General features: G+C 40.9%; 1 protein-coding gene across 5 annotated transcripts in view; it reads left to right on the top strand.

Moving 5' to 3' along the window:
• MORF4L1 (mortality factor 4 like 1) overlaps positions 1 to 23,303 on the top strand; it is a 139,486-nt gene extending 116,183 nt beyond the window's left edge. For 2 of the 5 annotated variants that reach the window (XM_073653498.1, XM_073653497.1), the window contains 12 exons: positions 5,700 to 5,746; positions 7,395 to 7,502; positions 8,182 to 8,249; positions 10,022 to 10,108; positions 15,311 to 15,391; positions 16,772 to 16,797; positions 16,896 to 16,984; positions 17,602 to 17,703; positions 20,935 to 21,023; positions 21,367 to 21,539; positions 22,228 to 22,312; positions 22,715 to 23,303. In XM_073653498.1, coding sequence (XP_073509599.1) covers positions 15,333 to 15,391; positions 16,772 to 16,797; positions 16,896 to 16,984; positions 17,602 to 17,703; positions 20,935 to 21,023; positions 21,367 to 21,539; positions 22,228 to 22,312; positions 22,715 to 22,799 — 708 coding nt within the window. In that variant the 5' untranslated portion in view covers positions 5,700 to 5,746; positions 7,395 to 7,502; positions 8,182 to 8,249; positions 10,022 to 10,108; positions 15,311 to 15,332 and the 3' untranslated portion in view covers positions 22,800 to 23,303. The remainder of the gene's footprint in view (positions 1 to 5,699; positions 5,747 to 7,394; positions 7,503 to 8,181; positions 8,250 to 10,021; positions 10,109 to 15,310; positions 15,392 to 16,771; positions 16,798 to 16,895; positions 16,985 to 17,601; positions 17,704 to 20,934; positions 21,024 to 21,366; positions 21,540 to 22,227; positions 22,313 to 22,714) is intronic. The other 3 variants (XM_073653499.1, XM_073653496.1, XM_073653495.1) reach the window with 2 other exon arrangements.
• Positions 23,304 to 24,273: the final 970 nt, after the last annotated feature.

The following is a 24,273-nucleotide window of genomic DNA, read 5'->3' as shown; positions in this document are numbered from 1 at the left end:
CAAGCGAAGCAAGAGGAGTCTCCAGATCAAGAACAGCGAGCCCCATCTGACAGGACTGCCTCAGTGATTATAATGAAAGCTATTTTTTGTTTAGTGGAGAGCGCATTGGGGACGTACAGCATTCTAGAATGCTGCCACGTCGGGCTTACAGGTGCTGACCCAACTTTATATGGGAGAAACCTGGTGACCGGTTCCTTTTAAAAGTAGTCTCATTTATGTTTTGATGTGACAGACCTCTAGGATCCATGGTAACATGTCCTGCAGATCGGTAAGGGTCTTAAGGTACCGTCACACTTAGCGATGCTACAGCGATTCCGACAACAATACGACCTGGCAGGGATCGTTGCTGCGTCACTATGTGGTCGCTGGTGAGATGTCAAACAGTCAGATGTTCCCAACGACGCAGCAACGATACTGCGACCCGTAGCGACCTGTATAACTATGTCGGCGGTCGTTGGGACCCTGTCACATAGCAGCTACTCTGACGATTCAGATCTCGATGAGGGACGACTTTTCAGTTCTGAGTCGCCAACGAGGTCGTTGGTAAGGTGTCAAGCACACCTATGCAGGCTACCAAGCTGGACCTCAACGATCAAAAAATGGTCCAGGCCATTTCGACACGTCCAGCGATCTCACAGCAGGGGCCTGGTCGATGCTACGTGTCAAACGTAGCGAGGTCGCTGTTGCGTCACAAAACTTGTGACTCAGCAGCGATCTCACTAGCTATTTCGCTTAGTGTGATGGGGGCTTGAGTCTCCACTCTGTACAGATTCATAGGCTGTTTATTGCGCTCATATATCACTTTGTAAGCTAGCTAAAGCAGTACCAGAGTGATTGATGGGCATCTCAGGATGCAGACTCACACTTATCTGCAGGACATGTTAGGTACTGCATATCATTTAAAATAAATTCATAGGTAGTCATTAAATAAAATGAGCTGCAAGGTCAGACTAATGAGGCAATGCTTGTATAAACAGTGAATGTGACTCAGCACTCATACGCACTTGCTTTTTATTCGGACCTGCTTTTTATTCGGGTCAGAGGACTTGGAGCCTGCTGTAAGGTCACACTTCAACGGGTTCTCCACTACAAGTACAACCTCTTCTCAATCACTGTTTTCCCCTTTATAAGAGAACAGCTATACCCTCTTCTGGTGCAGGTTCTGTTCCAGCAGTGTCAATACTGGCTCTCCTGGGGCTTGCATGAAATTGACTCAGGGATAGCCTGACCAAATCAGTGGCCGCTTCACTTTCCACCGCCTTCTCATCTGGAAAAAGTCAGAGCTGCAGCTGGTCTCTCACTTCCTTTGGATATCTGATATGTCTGAAGGAGAGGATAGTGAAACAGCCACGGAGTGGCTGCGCAGCTTGCGTGACATAACTGTCAAGCAAGCCCTCAGAGAGAAAGTGCTGGAAAGGAGCCCACACTGGTGGCAAGTATAGCTGTTATTATTTTAGAAGGGGGAACATGGTGATTGAAAAGGGGTTGGAGTTCTTTCACATTGCGTTTAGGCATCCGTTCAGTGGCCCGGTCAGGGCTTATGTCCGAACCCCCAGCAAAACTGGATTCGGATGTATGCACTGACGGTGCCATATAATATAATGATGCCGACAGAGGGGATGTGTGCTTTGCCATGCATCATTTTCGGGTATTTACACCTACTGGAGGCAGACACCCAGACCGTTGTACGCACCCGTAAATGATGCACGGCATAGCGTCCTAACCATTATAGCCTACGGCCCCGTCTGCATATACAACCCCTGGCAAAAATTATGGAATCACTGGGCTCGAAGGATGTTCATTCAGTTGTTTAATGTTGTTGAAAAAAACCAGATCACAAACATGGCACAAAACTAAAGTCATTTCAAATGGCAACTTTATGGCTTTAAGAAACACTAAAAGAAATCAAGAAAAAAATATGGTACTCAGTAAGGGTAATTTTTTTTCAGACCAAGCAGAGGGAAAAATTATGGAATCACTCAATTCTGAGGAAAAAAAAAAATGGAATCATGAAAAACAAACACACAAAAGAACACTCCAATACATCACTAGTATTTTGTTGCACCACCTCTGGCTTTAATAACAGCTTGCAGTCTGAGGCATGGACTTAATGAGTGACAAATAGTACTCTTCATCAATGTGGCTCCAACTTTCTCTGATGTTGCCAGATCAGCTTTGCATGTTGGAGCCTTGCCATGGACCATTTTCTTCAACTTCCACCAAAGATTTTCAATTGGGTTGAGATCCGGACTATTTGCAGGCCATGACATTGACCTTATGTGTCTTCTTTCAAGTAATGTTTTTGCTCTATGGCAGGATGCATTATCATCTTGAAAAATGTCATTATCCCCAAACATCCTTTCAATTGATGGGATAAGAAAACTGTCCAAAATATCAATGTAAACGTGGGCATTTATTGAAGATGTAATGACAGCCATCTCCCCAGTGCCTTTACCTGACATGCAGCCCCATATCATAAATGACTGTGGAAATTTGCATGTTCTCTTCATGCAGTCATCTTTATAAATCTCATTGGAATGGCACCAAACAAAAGTTCCAGCATCATCACCTTGCCCAATGCAGATTCGCGATTCATCACTGAATATGACTTTCATCCAGTCATCCACACTCCACGATAGCTTTTCCTTAGCCCATTGTAACCTTGTTTTTTTCTGTTTAGATGTTAATGATGGCTTATGTTTAGCTTTTCTGTATGTAAATCCCATTTCCTTTAGGCGGTTTCTTACAGTTCGGTCACAGACATTGACTCCAGTTTCCTCCCATTCGTTCCTCATTTGTTTTGCTGTGCATTTCCTGTTTTGGAGACATATTGCTTTAAGTTTTCGGTCTTGACGCTTTGTCTTCCTTGGTCTACCAGTATGTTTGCCTTTAACAACCTTCCCATGTTTGTATTTGGTCCAGATTTTAGACACAGGTGACTGTGAACAACCAACATCTTTTGCGTGATGATTTACCTTCTTTTAAGAGTTTGATAATCCTCTCCTTTTTGTTTCAATTGACATCTCTCGAGCCATGATTCATGTCAGTCCACTTGGTGCAACAGCTCTCCAAGGTGTGATCACTCCTTTTTAGATGCAGATCTAATTTTATGGAGGTGTTAGTTTTGGAAATGAAAATTTACAGGGTGAGACCATATTTTTTTCCTCAGAATTGAGTGATTCCATAATTTTTTTCCCTCTGCTTCGTCTGAAAAAAAAAAGACCCTTACTGAGTACCACATTTTTTATCTTGATTTCTTTTAGTGTTTCTTAAAGCCATAAAGTTGCCATTTGAAATGACTTTAGTTTTGTGCCATGTCTGTGATCTGCTTTTTTTTTTTTCAACAAAATTAAACAACTGAATGAACATCCTCCGAGCCCGGTGATTCCATAATTTTTGCTGGGGGTTCGGAACTGAGCCCTGACGGGGCCACTGAACCAGGTGCCTAAACGCAACATGAAAGCACCATTAGAGTTCTAGAGAGCAGGTTTACCTCCTCATAGGCCTGCAATGTTACACTGATGGCTCCCAGTGTAAATATAATATATTAGGCAGAAAAGAGCAAAGTGGAGAGAGATTACAATGGTCAGCCCAAGCTTCAGATGTATTTTCTCATATTTTGTAGTATAGACCCCAGAACTGACAGCTGCAGGCTTTATGTCCAGAATGTAGGGGGCCTACAAATGCCTTTGTCTTTGGATGTATTCCTTGTCGATGGGTGTGCTTGTAATAAACTTTGGTACAAGTCAGTACACGAGGTCCGAACTCTGACTATAGCTGTAATGTTTGCTTACAAAGTGCTCTTTGGCCTCTATGTATAAATACTGTCAGAGAACCTTGTCCATTCACCTTCCATGTTTTACTTTTCCCTGTTGCAAATGAATGTGGTAAAGCCCACTTTTAATTGATGTTAGTAGTATGTAATGCCGTTTGCTTCTATTCTCCTTTTGTTGGGGGAACAAAGTGTGATACTGTGCTGATCCCTCTCCATAAAACAATGCTTCACCAATGATCCTGAGTTTCCTCTGTGATACACAGCTAGCTTTAGTAATGGCCTGCAGGCAGGTGAAGAAAAGATGTGGTCTTGTTTAAGGCTTTACCAACTAACATATTAAATCTTGAACTGACTTTATTGTGGGGAAAATAAAACGAGACCCCTAAATTAAGATCATACGTCTAAAATTAATTTGTACACCAGACCTTTTAAATTGACCCCCTTAAATCAAGCGTCATAGCTCTAATTCCCAAAATTACTTCTTACCGCCTTCATGGTGAATTCAACTAGAGTATTAGTATAGATTACATATATCTTCTCTCCACAGTGCAGTGTGAATTGTATGATGACATAAATTTCGTCATTGCCATAGACCTCCCTCCTCCTCAAATGTGATTTCTGGAACTGGTTTGGGCAACTGAGTAGCTGAACTTACTAAAGAAATAAAGTTCTGACATGTTGCCTTAAACCACGTGGGCGTCACCATAGAGCACAACCAGGCCTGTTTAGCAAGGGCTTTAAAAAAAAACGAAGAGTAACAGCAGTGAGTCCACGCTTGGCAGCGAGCTAAACTTCAGTGGTAGATCCACTAGATTAAATACATTGGAGGAGACACTACCCTCCTCCAGTGCATCTATGGTATCAGGTCTGATGTAAGGTCACATTCACACATGAATTTTCGTTGTTTTGCATCCCTGTAAAATAGACTGTTTCTCTCGTGTCACCTGTTTTAAGTCTGTGTTTTTTTTTTTTTTAAATCTTCCATAGATTCTCCTTAACTGATCAATTGCAGAGTCAATCTGCAGGTTTTTGTTGAGTAATATGAGCAGCTTGATGAGGTTTAGACACAAATTCCAGTAGTGTCACTTACTAGGCTGTGTTGTGCCGCCTACACCACTGATTAGCAGCTTTTTGCCTATGCACAGTGTACATAGAAAGCTGCCAATCAGGGGTGTGGGTGGGTTATACAGAGCGCAGCATTCAGAGAACTGCTAGATCTGCAGCAGAGATCACATCGTCTGGGGTAGTGCATTCCAGAAAACTGGTGCAGCTTGAGAGAAGTCTTGAAGACGGAGGTGTGAGGTTCAGATTATAGAAGATGTTAGTCTTGGCTCTGTTGCAGAATGGACAACATGAGTAGGGTGATAGATGGAGATGAGTGTGGAGAGCTTTGTGGGTGAGCGAGATAAGTTTGTATTGTATTCTGTAGTGAATGGGCAACCAGTGCAAGAACTGTCACAAGGTGGAGGTATCTGTGAAGTGGCTGGACGGAAATGACCCTGGCTGCCCAATTCAGGATGGATTGGAAAGAAAAGTTTGGTTAGAGGGAGACCGATCATTAGTGAGTTGCAATAGTCCAGATGACAATGAATACGAGCGGCAATAAGCGTTTTTGCAGTTTCAAAGGTGAGAAGAGATATGATCTTCCATATAGAATGGTGAAATAGTTCAGATTCAACATGAAAACCCCACAACTTTCATACCTGACCATGTACATAGTAAGTTCTTGGTGGGTCGGTGTTTAACGGCCCAACCTGTGATGTAATCTATACTGACATGACTTATGGTGAGAACTAGTTTTTGCTCTATCCCAATCTTTCATAACCTGTTCCCTCTTATCGGAGTCTGTCGTGTGTGTTTTACGTGCTGTTACACGAGTCTGAGGTTTCTTTTGCTCCTGACTATACACATATTCATGTTACAGGTGAGCGTGTCTTGTGCTTTCACGGGCCTCTTCTATACGAAGCTAAGGTATGTCACTTGTGCTACCTTTTTTCTTACAATACTTCTTGGTTAAATATTGAAAATTAAAAAAAATGTAGTGCATTTTCTCAATACTTAAGGATTAATGGCCAGTTTTGTGGGTATTTTTGTTCTACATTATCCTAATGGTTATTACATTGATGGCACACACTTCTTCATCTTGCTAACCAAGTATTTATGGTCCCCCATTTTCTCCATTATTGCACCCCATGCTGCCTAGTGGCATGCTTTAATCTGTTTAATAACTGAAGTCTACAGCTCTGTTGGTGGGGGGGTGGGGTGGGGGGGGTTGTCTGAATTCTGCTTTTCAGGTGGGTTCAGATGGAACCCCCAATGGCGTCACAAACGTGTGGCTGAAATGTGACCTGAATTCGGCCTAACTGGTTTCTTCTCCAAGCAAAATCCACTGTATGTTGTGGGTGTTGGGATCTGACTTGCCACATTGGCTCCCATATGAATGGGATTGTCTGTTAGACTGTTCTTGAGTATGTAATAAAGTGCATATAGAAATGGTGACCAATCATGTTTTAAAAGGGTTTTCTGGAATTTTTCAAAAAGTTGTCAGATGGGAGTTTCCAAAATCAGTGTCATGTCACTGCTGCAGGCAATCCATGTCCTCGGCGGTGACATTTCCATTTAGAGCACCTAAAAGGGTTGTACCAAGTTTGAAAGTTATCATCTATCCATAGGATAGAAGGGTACCTTCCCAATGGTTTGGGGTCTGACCACTGAGACCCCCTGAGAACTGGGGCACTGCAAATGGGAGCGGTGGTCTATCTTGTGCACCTCCGCCCCATTCATTTTCTATGGCACCGCTGTAGGTAACCGAGCGCAGCTTTCAGCTGGTCATCTGCACGCCCATTAAGAATGAGTAGAGCGGAAGTGAACATAAACGATCACTGCTCCATTCACACACCCCTGGTTCTCTGGATCGGTAGGACCCCCAGCTATTGGGAAGGTGTCCCTTATCCTTTGAATAAGGGGTACTTTGAAATTTGTTGCAACCCATTTAATCCCAAATCCCAGAACTCAACCTTTAAATGTACACATTTGTTAATGGTTTTCAGTTCCTGTCTAGTCCTAGTACATAATGGATTTATAAAGCTTCAGGTGTAGGAAACAGCTCAGTTAGCAGGAGGCCAGCAGTACTATTTGCTTGCTTACAATGAATTGATTACGCCTGTCATGATTGCCTAGTGGTGGTAGTGGCCAGCGATCACCTCCTGCCTTCTCTGAGGGCTGAGGTCTCGCGAAGCGGTCAATGCACCATCCAAGGTAAGGCTGCAATCTGGCCGCTTCATGAAAGTCAGTGACTTTCATCTTTTTTCTTTAAATTCCCTGCAAATTGCCTGCTTATTAATGGCCAACATTTTCACCTTCCAGTCGAGAATGACTACCATTAGAGAAAACTAGTGCAATTATAGCAATTGTCAAATGAAAACCTACAACGTATTTTTCACCTTTCAAGGGTCAGGCGACTAAAATAAGCGGCTGCCGTTTGCATTTACTTGCTGCCTATAGGGATCATGTATAAGATCCCAGCTTTCTTTCTTTGCTGAAACTTTGTAAAGTTGTCAATGTTAGTGATGTGTTCTGTCTTCATAGTTTTTTCTTTCTTTGCTCTTGGTATATGCAGCTCGATACTGGCTCCTTTCAGAGATAATCATAGAAGGCCCCAGTCAGCAAAAGTTGAGATAGCAGAACCGATATAAGTCAGTATTTACTACCCATTAATCTTTCACAGGTATGCATAGTTGTCTCTTATATGATTTAAGTATTAATTTTATTTTCAATTCCCCTTTGAACAGGGTTGGAAGAATAATATAAAGACATTCATGCAAAATATTTTCTGAAAGGTTGGCAACTTAGACCTCAGGATATTACTTAGGCTGGTTTAAATTGGTTGTCGTTTAACTTAAGGGGTATTTCAGCAAAATATACTTATGCACTGCCATAGGATATGTCATTAAGGCTGGGGCTACCAAAGATCGCGCTTTGCCGCTGCATAATGAAAGCAAATCGCAGCAACTCGAGAGTCAGAAAAAAGGCAGAGAAGCCTGGATAGTCTGCACAGCACCTCCCTTTATCATAGTGTATGAGCAAAGGAGGACCGTTCTCTCCCCCCACTCGTCCTGTGGTCTGTGGGGCCCCATGGTTGTACCCAAGAGATCATACGTTTATGGCTTATTTTCTGGGTGTGCCATATTCTATAAATGTCTATTTCTCTGAATACCCCTTTATGTTTAAAGCCAGAGTGTTTATAAGAAGTTATACTCGTAAAGATTTTTCATCGGCCAGTGTTTACTCATTATTTCTACTGAATATTAATACTTCTCGGTAAATAAGTTTGGCTCTTTAATGAACTGCAGTCCTTGTGTTGTATTCCTTGACTCTTGAATTTAATCCTGCCTTTTCTTCTGCAGTGTGTGAAAGTCTCCATTAAGGACAAGCAGGTGAAGTACTTCATTCACTACAGTGGGTGGAATAAGAAGTAAGTTAATACGCATGTGTAACTTTGAAGAAAAATGAGAATCTAGTGCCTCATTCAGACGTCTGAGAGTCACGTATGAATCCATGTTTTTCACTTGTAGAGCGCATACCCACTATGGGACTGTTCACATGTTCTTAATACCTTAAGGACCAAGTTGTGTTCCCCCCCCCCCCCAAAAAAAAAAAAAAAAAAATCAGTCCTGTCTGGTTTTGATTCGAGTCGCGGATCAAAATTACCCAAGCAAGTCTATGGGTCCATGAAAATCTGAGAGCACATGGATGATGTCTGTACTCTGATCCAAAACAGATGAACAGTCTGTTTTTATGTACGTGAAATATCACGGACATCGAAATGAGGCAATATATGTATATTATACATTTTGTGCCCCATCAGGTCCTGTTAATCTGATCTAACATTCCCTATTCTAGGATAGACTTTGTAAAATCCCCCAAAAAATCCTTTAACCGGAGTCTGTCATCCCGAAATGCATTTTAAATAGGCTATACAGTGTTGCAGGGGACTTGGCCCCTATATAAACCATACGTCTGCAGATGGAAGTTCAATATTCACATGGAGTTGCTCTGGTGGGTGCCATATCTGCTGAGGATTTCAAGGCACATCCAGCCAGGAGGATAAAATTCTGTCTTTTATTAACAACTTTAAAATTCCATCTGTAAAACCACAGAAACCTTATGCATTTCCAGTGCATGCCAGCACCCTTATTCATATATAAACCATACTAGTCTTGTATTTGTTGCTGGTACAGTGCTGAGAAAATAACTTTTAATTCATATGCAGATGAGGAAGCTTTGGTGCACCCTTGGTGTGGCCAAGAGTTTGCTGAACTGTTACTCCTCATTTGCATGTGAATTTATTTTCTCAGTCACTGTACCAGCAACAGATACAAGGCTAGTATGGTTTATATAGGGGCTATTTATAATGCATTTTGGGAGTGACTAATTCCCTTAAGCTCTGACAGCTATTTAATTAGAAGTAAATGTCTAACTTGCCTTATTGCGTATATATGTGATATGGTTACTGTACAAGTAACAAATCAACTATAGCCATATATAATAAACTTTAAACAATTGCCATAGGTGTAAGCTGTTAAGGAATAAAGGGAGGTGATCTGATACTCTGGTTTTTTCACTTATGTAGCCTTTTGATTGATTATTCATGTTATCACCATCTTACCTATTAGATAATATGGAAATTATAGGGTTTCTTTCATTTTGATTTTTTTGATGTTCATGGTACATTATACCTCCTAAGAATGTCTACAAGTTTTACATTTAGACCAGGCAATAATCAGCAAATGCTCTCTCCAAATGATCAGCTTGCATAAACCAGCTGGCAATCGCCCAACGAACAAGTACAACGCTGATTGTTCGGGCAATTGGATTGTTTGTGTCAAAATAAACAATGGTTATCGGTGGTGCACTGCTGAGGACATGATGTATGGGGATAGAATGAAATGTTTCTGTTCTTGTCAGCCTGTGCAAGCAGCATAGTGAATGAGCGCTGATCATCTCCTTAACCGGCTGAGATCGGTCCCTCTATATGTGCCGTAGTCTCTGCTTAGGGCAGGCTTTCAGTCGGGACGTGATCTTAGTGTTTGGCCATGCCGCACCGCACCTTTATGCAATTTTTCTGTTAGTGTGCTTGGGTATTGGTGAAAAAAACGCAATGATGTGGACATACATGAATGGGTTAAATTGCTGAACAAGACGCAAATAGACACGATGGTGATGGTTCTTCTGTTTCTCTTGCAGCTGGGATGAGTGGGTACCAGAGAGTAGAGTACTCAAATACGTCGACACTAACCTGCAAAAACAAAAAGAACTTCAGAAAGCCAATCAGTAAGTGGAGTCTGACCTGAACCCTTGTGCTCATTACTGTCTCCTGTTTTCTTGGCACGTGAGACCCCTTTAGCACAATATGGAAGCATGTCTGAAAGGGTTTTAAAAAGCAAAAAAACTTGGCTTTTTTTTTTTTCATGCCAAAGTGGATTAGACTGTAGTTTTAGTTTCTTAACATAATCTGTTAAATATCCTCCATGAAAAAGAAATAACAGGAGATTGTTGGCTTAAGCGGTGCCTGAAACCCCCTGCTCTCCTCCTCTAGGCACAGCTGATGGCTGCAGACCACTAGTTTGGAAGAAAGGGCCATTATTTTGGCAGCTTCTCCTGGACATCTCAGTGACGTCAGCAGCCTTCTTGTTTCCTGTAGTGTCAGAACCTATAGTACATGATCACTTGGCAACTGCATTTTAAGGTGCCAGAGTAATGTATCTTATGGCTTAGTATTTTAAAAAACCCACCATTTACCAGCACCACAGTGGAGATAACTGGAGATCTGCCCGCTAGTCGGGTACATGCTTGGGAAGATTAGTGCCCAAAGTACATGAGTAGGAGTCTAGCACAGCAACTTAATGCAAAACCATTGGCGGCTTTTTTTTTTTTTTTTTCCGTAGGTGTATAGACATGCACAAAGCTGTTGGCGGATATGGTCCTGTTTCTAGATAACAGCTCTTAAGTAACTCTGTTGGACTTCTTCTTTTGTACTTCTGGCTCCATGACAGATGTGTCCATTTTTTTCTTTTTTTGCTGAATCTTGACTCAATTGAAAATGTTAATGTGAAGAAAAAAAAAAAAGATGGCTCTGCACATAAAAACGAGCCCTCACACCGCTCCATTGACACTATATATAAATAATATAAAAAACAAAACTGTAGAAGTTTGGTATTGCCAAAATGATTCTGTTCTGGAGAATCATGTTGCCAGGTAATTTTTATCGCAGTAAACGCCAAAGAAACTAAATACAAAAAACAATGGTGGAATTGCAGGAAGTTTTTTTTTTTTTTTTGCCAATTCGCCTCGCTTGGAATTTTTCGTACATTTTACCATACGCTTAGTGTTTCCCAGCTCCAGGCCTCCAACAAATAATTTTCAGGATTTCCTTAGTATTGCACAAATGATGGAATTATTATAAAGGCATCATATATTTGCACAAGTTCTCTCGCCTGTGCAATACTAAGGAGATACTGGAAACGTGATCTGTTAGTGGGCTGTCAGGCCTGGATATGTGGTACACTGTACTACATAATAAAGTGCTGTCTTTCAAAGTTATGTCTATGAAAAAATAAAAACAAAAACTACCTGCATCCTTAAAAAAAACAAACAAACAAAAAAAAAAACCCTGTTTCCAGAAGCTTGATTTACCTGCAGATATATGGAGTTAATATATAGACATGTAGCATTAGTCATGAATACTTTACTGGAAGTTTGGTTCTAGGGAGAAACTTTACTTATATCCTCATTGTAGCTGCTCGCTTCCAGTCATCATGGTGGTGCAGGGAGCCTTTAGTCACCACGCACTACACAGTGAGTGTACTGTAATCACTCCATCACTTTGGCAGTGTGCCGTGCATGGAAAGCTACCTGTTCTTTTCCAATGACTGGAAACGAGCGGCTACAAGAAGAATATAGGTTCATTTTCTCCATGTAGCCCCTGCTCCGTTAAGGCAGGCAGACATTATTTTAATGCTTAGTTGCCTACAGATTAACTCTATCTGCAGATAAACTGCGTTTTTAGATGTAACAGGTTCCCTTTTGGACCTATGGCTGTTCTTAACCACTTAAATAATTCCCAAATATTTCATAAGATCTTATGAACATCCCCCATAATTGCTTTGACCTGAAGTATAAATGTAACGCATCATTTTAGCTGTGTAAAGATCTCTAAAATATATGCCCAATTTATATCCCACTTTATTTTTCTATGGATTAAATGCTAAATTTGATAAGAACCTGTATACAAAAAGCACCCAAAGTGCAAAAAACTAGATCTCACCCAAAAACCTCTTCAAAAACCTAACATGGTTCTGACTGTGGGGATAGAAGAACCTAAACATTCTTTGCATCACACTGGCCAAAATGAGCCTGGTCCTTGAAGGGGCTATCAAAAAAAGCCATTAATTTCAGACTGGGTGGAGTCTTTCCGTGCAGCTGTCTGAAGGGAACAAGGCATTCTTATATTTGCAGTGTCTCCTTCATTGATTGTTGCATATGTTGTGTGCAGATTTGGCTGAGGATTTCTGCTTTGCAAAACTTTGGCATGTTTGCCCCACACAGAGCATGTTAAGAGTTTTTAGGCCACGGCCCCACTATCCGTATTTGGTCAGTATTTTACATCCGTATTTGTAAGCCAAAATCAGAGGAGTGGGTGATAAATGCAGAAGTGACGTGTTTCTATTATACTTTTCTTCTGATTGTTCCACTCCTGGTTTTGGCTTACAAATACTGAGATAAAAGACTGACTAAATACTGACCGTCTGAAGGTGGGCTTAGTCTGCAGCATGCTTATGATGTGTGCAGAGTCAACAATCAGATGATCAAATCTAAAATTGGAATTCAGTAAATCACATGATTTTAACAGGGACATCCGATTTGCATTGAAATGATTCCTTATGCTCTGTGGTCTCTTTGGACCTGAGGGCATAATCAACTTACAGTGGCTACCAAAAGTTACTTCTGTCTGGTTGTTGTGATGTGATTTTATTAAACCGGAAGCAAATGGTTGTCAGCTATAAGGACGAAAATTGTTTGACATAGTTTTATCCCTTTGTGTTAGTTTTCAACATTCACTGGGCTAAATGTTTGCATATCTTGTCATCAGTAGTCAAATTTTGCCTAGAATTCTGGAATTTTTTTTTGTGTGTGTTTGTGGTTAAAACATGGCAAAGACGCGGCCAAATTTATCACCAGATGTCTAGAAGCTGCTTATTCTGAGAGTGAAGTCAGGCAGAAGCCAAAAAGACGTAGATATGGAATTAAACTGTTCTCAGAGCCAAGTGTCACGTATATAAAAGAGAGAAAATAAGGTTATGGAACAGCTGAGAAACTTAGAAATGGACGACTACGGAAAACTTCCTCCAGAGCTGATCACTTAATAAAAAGTCACTGATGGCCATAAGTGCTGTACAGATTTTGCACGAAGTGAACGAAGAATATCTGGTCAAAGTGAGACACCAAACTGTGGTGCGACGGCTAGAAGTAGGGTTGAATGCACAACTTCCAGTCAAGAAGCCTTTCATCTCTGCAAAGAACCGGAAGGTCTGACTTGAGTTTGCCAAAGAACACAGCTAATGGAAAGAGACAGATTGGTCTAAGGTGGTCGGATGAATCCAAGTTCAATCTGTTTGGTAATGATGGCAAGCACTATATATACCGCCCAATTTGAAAATGTAATGTAAGGTACCAAACACCTACAGTGAAGCATGGTGGGGGCAATGTCATGGTTTGGGGCTGCTTTTCTGCATCTGCCATTGGCCCTCTGCATGGAGTTGATGGCAATATGAATGCTACCATGTACAAGGATATACTGGAGAATGTAATTCTGCCACATGGGAAAACCAAAGTGGGCAGGGGATGAAGATTACAGCAAGACACATCCAATTTAGTAAAAAATTGGTTAGCAAAGAGTGTTCGCCTGTGGCCAAGCCAATCGCCTGATTAACACACTACAGAGCACCTTTGGGATAAGTTAGGGCGACGAGGTGGGGCCGGTACCCAGAGCAATAAAGATGAATGGAATGGAGTAAGATCCCTCCAGATGTCTTGAATACCCTGGTGGCTTCAATCCCCCATCGGTGTGGCGCAGTAATTAAAGCAAGAGGTTATGCTCAAAATACTAAGTCATGGCATTGTAAAGAATGAATTACTCTGTATGTTGTGATCAAGAAATAGTATATGCAAAACGTTTGGCAGTCAGTTTTCTTTAATTAAATGACCATACCTCTATTCAAAAGCATTTTGGTTAAAATTAAGGTCTTGAATGAGGACAACTTTATGCACTTTCAATTCATCACCAGGGAAATGGTATCACAACAATCAGACAGAAGTAATCACACTTTAAAAAAAAAAAATTTGGTAGCTACTGTATAGTAGAAAAGAAATTAACTCTCCTCTCTGCTCTCTTGTTCCACAGCTGTTGTCCCGTCCTCCACACCCCTTTTTTTTTTTTTTTTTTTCCCCTTTCCCAATGACGCGTGTCCTCTTGTGCCTGCTTAAATGTATGCCGGGGCTTCTAGCGTTGATTAGGCCTCTGATGTCACTGCGCAATACTGTCGTAGCTAACATGATGTACCAATGAGCTCCCACTGCGCTGACTAGGCCTTGAGCAATGTGCGCTGAGACATTACTATGTGAACCACAGCTGCATGATACAATGACATTAGAGGCCCAGTCAGTGTCGGAAGCCCCAGCCTACATTTAGGCAGGCCGTAGAGGATGCGCATCACGGTGGAAAGGTGAAAAAAGGTGTGGAGGACCCTGCTGCGAGATAGACTAATGGTGAGTAGTGTTGAGCGAGTATGTTCTGTTAACCCTTTCGCCGAGTATGCTTGGGCCGAGCTCCGAGTATTTACAGCTGCTCGGTTTTATGTTTGAATCACTCCCGTGTGCATGATTTGCAACGGTTTGACAGCTTTATTACATGTGAGGAATGCAAAAGAAACAATCATTCCTCACATGTATTAAAACTGTCAAACAGTCGCAAATCATGCACAGGGAGCGATTCAACCATATCACCGAGCAGCTGTAAATACTCTGAGCTCGGGCCGAGCATACTCGGCGAAAGGGTTAACAGAACATACTCGCTCAACACTAATGGTGAGGCGTTTGTTTTTCTTTGTCTATTTTTTGTTATACTTTTTGCTGGCCCTCTACGACTTGCTTCCACTTTTGCTGAATTTGCACTGAGCAAATTACAAAAAACCTTTTACGTCTCATTCACAAATTTGTTTTTTCACGTAATGAAAGTCTAAGCCAAAGCAAAAAGTGAATCCAAAAAAAGAATGAAAATTAGAACTGAATAACTGATGCTTAGCATTTTTGTGTCCATCTGCGTTTGGCTCAAAATGCTATTAAAAATTGCATGTGATTTTTGCCTCTTTGTTTAGAATCCATCCATGGAAAAAAGCTCTTTAGACTGGTATTTGCAAAGCTTCTAACAAGCCAAACATGAAATGTATCTCTGCTAACGTGACCCTTTTTTTGCAGGGATCAGTATGCAGAGGGGAAGATGAGAGCAGCCGCTCCAGGAAAGAAGACTGCTGCACTCCAACAGAAGAACGTAGAACTGTAAGTGACAGTCGCAGATTGTGCTGCACACTCCTGGGCACATTGATCCTTACTGTAAATGTAACATATGATGCGACCAAGCCTCCTCACATTAAAGCCCTGCCCGATTTTAAAAAGGTGTTGGGTTGGCATAAAAAAATTAAGTTGCAAAACTTTTGTGCAACCAAAACTTGTGACTGGCAGAAAACAAATTCTGATTTCTCCTGTTTTTTTTTTTTTTTTTTTTTTTTTTTTTTTTTTTTTTATACTTTTTTTTTGTTTGTTTTTTTAAAATGTGAGTAAATGCGACCTGCTCTGAAGATCCTGCCATGGTCAATAAATGTGCGCTGCGGAAATCGAAGTGTTACTTTACCATATATGCATTAATGTATACTGCAAAATCTGCAATATTCCAAGAGTTTTCTTTTATGTAGATATTTGCAAAGGAAAAAGACAGACATTTTCAGCAAATTTTCTATTTTTAAAAAATTTGTTACAAATTTAAAATACACGTAAGTGTTTTTTTTTTTTTTTTTTTTTTTTGTAAAAAAAAAATTAAACTTGCATTTTTCACACTGGCTACTGGGGCTTTTTTTATACTTGTTCCTCCTGTCCTTCTATATTAGAGTTGGGATTACAATGATAGAGAGCCTCTCTACACAGTGGATGGCACAGAATCCAATCCCAAGAGCCAATATCACAGCTCGCCCTGCTCCCCTCCCTTCATAATGACCTCTGCTCATGCTCATTTGATTCTTGGTGCAAAAATTAGGGTTGGGACTTGTCCATTGTGTCTTTATACGTTGTGGTTCCAGAAACAATAAACAATTTTAAGTCTTTAAAAAAAAAAAAAAAGCCCCAAATGGCCAGTGTGAAAACTACATTATTATTTATAGAAATATAATTTAATACAAAAAGTGCATTTTTTTAATTCATGTAACACAAAAACCAGATTTAAAGAATAGGTATCCTTCTGATGATGGCTTCGATTTAGGGGTATTCCCAACTCGAAGATCCTATCCCAGTATGTAGTAGGTGTAGTAATAGCAAATACCTCCAATTAGTGAATCAGAAGAACTATACAACATTTCTATGTCTCTTTAATCATGTGCAGGGCATTGTAGTAGCTTAGATATCCATGGCCACTAGCAACTGGCTGTCACTATATGAGTGGTCGTAACCATTGATACGTAAGCTGCTGCAATGCTCTGCATATGAGGAAAGAGACATAGCGAATCAGAGCTATAATACCTTTCTAATTGGAGGTATTTGCTAATATTACACCTACTACATATTGGGATAGGACATTGGAGATGGGAATATCCCCTTTAATGGCTATCTGTGGATTTCCTTTCAAAGATGTCATGTGAGTCTAATTTTATCTCTGTTTGTGTCTTCCAGGAAAACAAAAAAGAACAAACAAAAGGGTAATTTCGTTGTTTCCTTTATTTACACTGTAGTTTGTGCCCTTTCCCCTCACTGTCACCTTGGCTCATATACCATGTGATATATTTTTTTTCTCTAGCCCCTGGAAGTGGCGAGGGTAGCAGTACCAGTGATGCACCTCAACCACCCCGAAAGAAACGGGCGCGAGTCGATCCCACAGTTGAAAGCGTAAGTGCTGGACTCTTTCTGGTTTGCAAGTTTTGTAAGTAAGGTTGGGTTCACACTAACATTTATTAAAGGGAACCTGTCACCAGTTTTCTAGTTTGTGAACCAATGCAACCACCTTTGAGTGCCTGTACTGCATTACTTAAATGTGTCCATCATCCCTTAACTCCCCCTGTATACCACCAAAAATATCTTTATTTCCTGGTGCGCTCTATGTAAATGTGATTGGTCCGGTCTGATGGGCATCATTTCTGTCTGTGCCGCCTCTTTGCCCCCAAAAGCTGTCCTCTGGCTTTAATTGATGTGGCTGACGCATCCAGCTTCATCCACATAGCTGAGAGGTCTCGCGCCTGCGCATTAGCATCTTTGGCTAGCACAGGCGCACCTTGCTCTGCCCTACTGCGGGCAGAGAGCACAAAACGGGACTGCGCATGCGACCAGATTTCTGTTTTAAATCTGCTTACATCAGTGCTTTGCCAGTGTGACTGTAGCCTAAAGTGTATTTGTCAAGATGTGTATTTCAGGGTCTTAATTGTGGGAGGAAAAGTAATAGTACTGGTAATACTCCAGCTATTGTGGTGTAAACCTCATGTCTACATGATGCTTCTATCTACCCACAGGAAGAAACTTTTCTGAACAGGGTTGAAGTTAAAGTAAAGATTCCTGAAGAACTAAAACCATGGCTTGTTGATGACTGGGATCTCATAACAAGACAGAAGCAGGTAATCGCCTTCATTTCCCTCTTTCCAAATGCAGATGATTTGCCAAAGACAAAATAGGGGTAAGAGAAGCAGCTGCTCATAGACAGATTCACAGGGATCTGTTATAGCTAGTGTTGAGCGAGTATGCTCGGGCCGAGCTCCGAGTATTTACAGCTGCTCGGTGATATGGTTGAATCGCTCCCGTGTGCATGATTTGCAACTGTTTGACAGCTTTATTACATGTGAGGAATGTGTAAGAAATAGACATTCCTCACATGTAATAAAGCTGTCAGTCGCAAATCATGCACACGGGAGCGATTTAACCATATCACCAAGCAGCTGTAAATACTCGGAGCTCGGCCCGAGCATACTCGGCAAAAGGGTTAACAAAACATACTCGCTCAACACTAGTTATAGCTGAAGGGCATGAACACACCACTCTCCCAGAAGAATCAATTAACATCACAAAGCATAGTTGTTTTTTTTGTTTTGTTTGTTTTGTTTTACTGTGGTGGTGGGGGGGGTGTGTGGTTACAATCTCATTCCACTTAATTTTTCCCCCACTACATTTAAAGTTAAATGCATGGTTTCATTCAATATTACAGCTCACTCCCATCTCTCCCCACAAAAAACAAGCCTTCATATTCTGGTGTTTGGATAAAAAAATAGTTATGGCTAGAAAATTAAACGCTGTTTTGCCTGAAGTATAGTCTGTGGCATGCCATAACAGGCTTAATGTGGGTTTCTTTGTTAAAAAGGGTGTTAACCACTGGAGGTCACATTGCCAAACTTCACTGAAAGGTGAAAGTAGCTTCTCATTTTATCAACACGCTTAAAGCCTCAAACAGGAGTTAAGTTGGCAGGAGTCCAGCTACTACCCACCTCCCACAAGCAGGGCAGCCATACCCTCTTCCTGACGTGATATATTCACGTTTCAGTAGGAAAATGACTACTGTTAACACGGCAGTATGACATGGTAACATGGCCACATGAACAAGAAAAATCCAATTCCAACATGTTTTTTGGGTCTTGTTTTTATGACCATCATTCTGTGGTAAAAAATACTGAATTAGAATTCATATATATACAGTTGAAACCAGATGTTTACATGCACTATATGAAAGACACATATGCATGTTTTTCTCAATATCTGACATGAAATCAGAATAAACCTTTCCCATTTTAGGTCAACTAGGATTACCGTGATTTTTAATATTTGCCAAATGTCAGAATGAGAGAGACTGTTTTTAAGGTATTACTTGCTGCAAAGTCAAAAGTTTACATACACTAAGATTACTCTGCCTTTAAACAATTCTGGACTGCTCATATGATGATGCCATGTGTTTGGAAGCTTCTGTGGATGTATTTTAATGCACACCTGAAACGCACTGCTTCTTTGTGTAGCATCATAGGAAAGTCTAAAGAAATCAGCCAAGATATCAGGAAGAGAATCGTGGACTTGCACAAGTCTGGCTCATCCTTGGGTACAATTTCAAGATACCTGAAGGTGCCGCGTTCATCTGTACAAACAATTATATGCAAGTACAGATAAAATGGGAATGTCCACCCATCACACCACTCAGGAAGGAGACTGGTTCTGTGTCTCAGAGATGAATGTCCTTTGGTCTGCCATTTGCATATCATCCCCAGGACAAAACCAAAAGACCTTGTGAAGATGATGGCAGAAGCTGGTAAGATTGTGTCAATAACCACATTGAAACGAGTACTGTATCAACATGGGCCGAAAGGCCACTCTACCAGGAAGAAGCCATTACTCCAAAAGAAACACAAAGAAGCCAGATTAATGTTTGAAAATGCACACAGGAACAAAGACCTTAATTTTTGGAGACCTGTCCTGTGGTCTGATGAAACAAAAAATTAACTTTTTAGGCATAATGAGCATCTTTACGTTTGGAGGAAAAAGGGAGAAGCTTGGAAGCCTAAAAACACCATCCCAACTGTGAAACATGGGGGTGGCAGCATCATGTTGTGGGGTTGTTTTGCTGCAGACAGGACTGGTGCACTTCACAAGTTAGATGGCATCATGAGAAAAGATGATTATGCGGCAATACTGAAGCAACATCTCAAGATATCAGCCAAGAAGTTAAAGCTTGGGTAGAAATGGGTCTTCCAAATGCACAATGACCTGAAGCATATTACTAAAATGGTAACAAAGTGGCTTAAGGATAAGAAAGGTCAGTGTTTTGGAGTGGCCATCACAGAGCCCTGATCTCAATCCTATTGAAAATTTATGGGCAAAGCTAAAAAGTTAGGTGCGAGCAAGGCGACCTACAAACCTGGATCAGTTACACCAGTTTTGTCAGGAGGAATGGGCCCAAATTCCGACTATTGTGAGAAGCTTGTGGAAGGAGATCCCCAAAGTTTGACCCAAGTCATTCAGTTTAAGGGCAATGATACCAAATACTAATGAAATGTATGGAAACGTTTGACTTTGCAGTAAGTAATAAAAATGCCTTAAAACATTCTCTCTCTCTCATTATTCTGGCATTTGGCAAATATTAAAAATTATGGTAATTCTAATTGACTTAAAACGGGAAAGGTTTATTCTGATATGTCAGATATTGAGAAGAACATGCATATGTGTATTTTTATCTAGTGTATGTAAACTTCTGGTTTCAACTTTATTTAGATTATATATGACATGTTTGCAGCACATTCAGCGTTTTGATCATGTCTTTTGGGGGAGGAGTGGTCACGAAAAAATTGCACATTCTGCCTTAGAAAATAAGTTTTTAAAAAAATATATATATATTTTTTTAATCACCTTAGGGTACATGAGCCTATGATCATCCATTTTCTTATACTATATAGTGCATTGTCACAGTATTGCAGTAGAAAGTGTAAATTTCGGTCTCTGAAACTGAGCTTCCCAGTACATAGATGGCAGACGGGGGTTTTCAGCTGGCTGCCTTGATAACCCTTGTTGCCCTACAGTTGCGTTGTGGGGGCTGATGGCAGCAATTTGCCACTTAAATACCGCTGACTGATTTATGGCGTTTAAGTGGATAACAGCAACAATCAAAGCTTGAGTCTGGCTACTACTTTTTAGAGACAGATGTCGGCTGCGTCATCCAGTTTGGAGGGAGGTCTGCTCCTGAGCCCTCTCGCAACACTGTAAACCCCCCCCCACCCTTGTTCTTTATTATTGGATTTCTATGGCATTTGTTAAAAACGGTCTTGGTCTGGTTCTGAATCATCAATAGCCATGTTTTCGTTGTTGTTATTTTCTAGCTCTTTAATCTTCCTGCCAAAAAGCATGTGGAGACCATCCTGGAAGAATATGCTACATATAAAAAATCCCGAGGGAACACGGACAATAAGTAAGTCCTGAGACCTGATGGACTTGCATTAAACATCATGAAGCACATTACATGGGATCCAGCACATTTTACACTATCTATTTCTGATTAATGATCCTGGTGTTTCGCTCTCAAAACACTCACCTAAAATGACTTTAAGGGGGTTGTCCAGGATGAAACAGTAGTCTTTCCACAGCACCCCACATATGAGCTGATATCTGGTGCTACAGCAGACAAATGTAAGCGAAGTTTGGACCTGGACAACTCGTTATAAATGGGGAGGGGAAATAACATTACAATGTTTTTTTACACCTGCATTTGTGAAGTTCATTCTGTGCTCGTGTGACTGGAGTGTATTTTGCAGGGAATATGCTGTGAATGAGGTGGTAGCTGGCATTAAGGAATATTTTAACGTTATGCTGGGCACACAGCTTCTATACAAGTTTGAACGTCCTCAATATGCAGACATCTTAGCGGACCATCCTGATACCCCCATGTCCCAAGTATACGGTGCCCCTCATTTGTTACGTTTGTTTGGTAAGTTCTTACATTTTTATTCTGCTCTTGTAACTGGTTTTACTTTTAAAGGGATACTAATGATTAGGAGAAATTGACTTTCAGAATAACATTTGGAACCGTGTAATCGGTGAACATGACGCGGTCATACTTCCTGTGGTTAAAGGGGTTGTCTGGGGATTCGCCTGGAACGGTGGTGATGTATGCAGTATGCATACTCCCGGTCAGAACCCGTCTAGTGGGCACGGCCTCTCTCCATACACTTGTATCGAGCAAGGTTGTGCCCACTGGATGGGCCGTGTCACTAGTTTGCCGTGTTCCTGGCTCAGAAACCGGCGGCTCCTCGCATCGCACAGTTCATGCACTGGGGGGCTGGAATATCCATTTAGACCGGACAAACCCTTTAAAGGGAATCTGTCACCCCCTGGGACTTTTCAGACTTCTAATATGGGCATACAGGTGATAGAAATGTGAATCTATACTTGCCTGTATGGCCCATATTAGCTGTGTGACAGGTTCTCTTTTAAGTGAAATAGTTGACTGCAATATCTCTTCAAATTCGTTCTGCAGCACAAAAACAACTTCTTTAGGCGTGTACTGATTTTAACCAGACATACCATTTATGTAGGTGTCAAAGCCTGAATACTGTTTAGCGGACTCTGTAAAACTGCACATTTACCAGTAATTGTGTTGATTTTATGCATTTCAGTTCGCATTGGAGCCATGCTATCCTACACTCCCTTGGATGAGAAAAGCCTGGCTCTGCTTCTAAACTATTTACATGACTTTCTAAAGTAAGTTCTCCTCTGCACCTGGTAGTATATGTCACATAACCAAATAAGTATTCCTTGGATTTTTAGATTTATTTCATTAGAGGATTTGTCCTGATATGCAATCTTTCTGACTGATGGGGTTAAGGTTGCTGGACCCTACGCTCCTTAGTGAGAGTGCTGGAGGCGTTTCAGTGCTGCACGAGGAGTATACAACTTATTTAATTTTTTCTTTAGGGTCCGGAGAGACTGCTAAGCATAACGAGTATTTTACGGTAGATTACGAAAATCATTTTTCTTTACATTTTGGCCAAATCGCTCCTCCTTTAGCCTTGCGTGCTGTTCTTGATTTTATTTTGACAGATGATATATAAATGTCTTTGTAAAAAAAATCAGTAAATAATATTGCTTATTTTCACATTCTAGATATTTGGCAAAAAATTCTTCCACGCTATTCATTGCCAGCGACTATGAAGTAGCGCCACCTGAATACCACAGGAAGGCTGTTTAGCTATTCCTCGGAGTGTCCAAGGCTTTCTGACCAGATCATTCTTGTTACATTGTGCAAGTGACTGATGAATGAGAAAAATGTGCGCCTGAACTTTTGGGTGATCTTATGGATTTTCAAGGGAGTCTGAACACCCGTGTCTTATCCCTTGCCTTTAAGCTTGGGGTTAGTTGTGTGGCAGTGACTGTCTAAGACATCAAAACGTCAGCTGATGGTCTCGCCTTCATCCACGCATTGTGACTGTGTGGCTAAAGAATACAGATCTGCAGGAATGGACCCAGTTTCCTAATGCTGCTTGCAGTTCTTCAGATATTGACCTGTTCGTCTCGTCTTTATGTAATATCCTGCTTGACTGCCCTCATCCAGACTTGCCATCCGTGAAGCATTTGTCTTGATCAGAAAAGTGGTTTGTTTTTTGGCATATTGAAAGTGTTTCATGGCAGACATTTCACATCTTTTATCTTGCTACTGTCTTTATAAATCAGCAATGAAGATTTTAGCTGTCAACTTCTACGATACTTTCTTGACACTTCAGTTGAAATCCTTTTATATAACCGCAGTACAGAGGATTCTGGATACAGGAGGTATTGCGATTCCTGGCAACATCTTACTTTTAAAGTGAAAAAAGGATGTGTTCTACAGAAAACATGACTTGTATAGGTGATAAAATCTCCATATTCATTTTTACCAAATGGCTGACAAATTGCTGCTAAGCAAGATATGAGAGCAATGGTTTGTACAGACTTGTTGGCTCCTGTCAACCATCTTGCAGAAGTGTATTACTGGAGTCGGCGCTTGTCATAGAGAACGATTCCTTATCCTTCCTACCGTTTTGTGCAGCTGACATGAACGTTGGATTCGCCTACATGTGGCTGTACGGTGTCTTCTTGCCTCTAAAATGGCAGAAAATTCAGCCAGTATTCAGTTTGTCGACGTCATCCTGTTATTGGTAAAGATGATTTATGGTTTGAGAAGTTCAGTAAAACTGACCTCCAAGTTGTTGTTACTTGTTCTAAAATTGTTTTAATGGATTAAATATTCATTATTCAGAATGGATGATGTGGGTGGGATAGGGGGTTGCCCTGAAGAATAGCAGTCCTGGCCGACCGCTCTTCCATTGCTAGGCAGTAGTCGCACCAAAGCATTTATTGCTATCTTGCGTGCTTATCATTCCACGGGTGTCATTTATTCTCCCCATCATCAACACATGCCAGAAAGACTTTTTTTTTTTTTCTTTTTTTCCTTTTGCTGAGCATGAAGAAGTGTTCAGTGGTTAATCATACTTTTTTTTTTTTTTTTTTTAAATGCATGATTGTTTTGTGTTAGTTTGGAAATGTGTACAAAAGAGGTTCTATAAAATAAAGGTGCTGTTATTATAGGGCGTCTGCTACTCTTCTTCCAGAGACCAGGCAAAGGCTTTTAGAAATGGTCTCCTGGCACTATGCAGCTGCCCCTAGCTCCTGCTCTTGTCTTGGCA

The sequence above is a fragment of the Phyllobates terribilis genome, unplaced genomic scaffold (genome assembly GCF_046119375.1).
Source record: "Phyllobates terribilis strain yellow unplaced genomic scaffold, ASM4611937v1 Scaffold_11__3_contigs__length_659146591, whole genome shotgun sequence".
Lineage (NCBI taxonomy): Eukaryota > Metazoa > Chordata > Amphibia > Anura > Dendrobatidae > Phyllobates > Phyllobates terribilis.
Note: the sequence above shows the minus strand (reverse complement) of the source record. Positions and strands in the feature narration are given on the sequence as shown.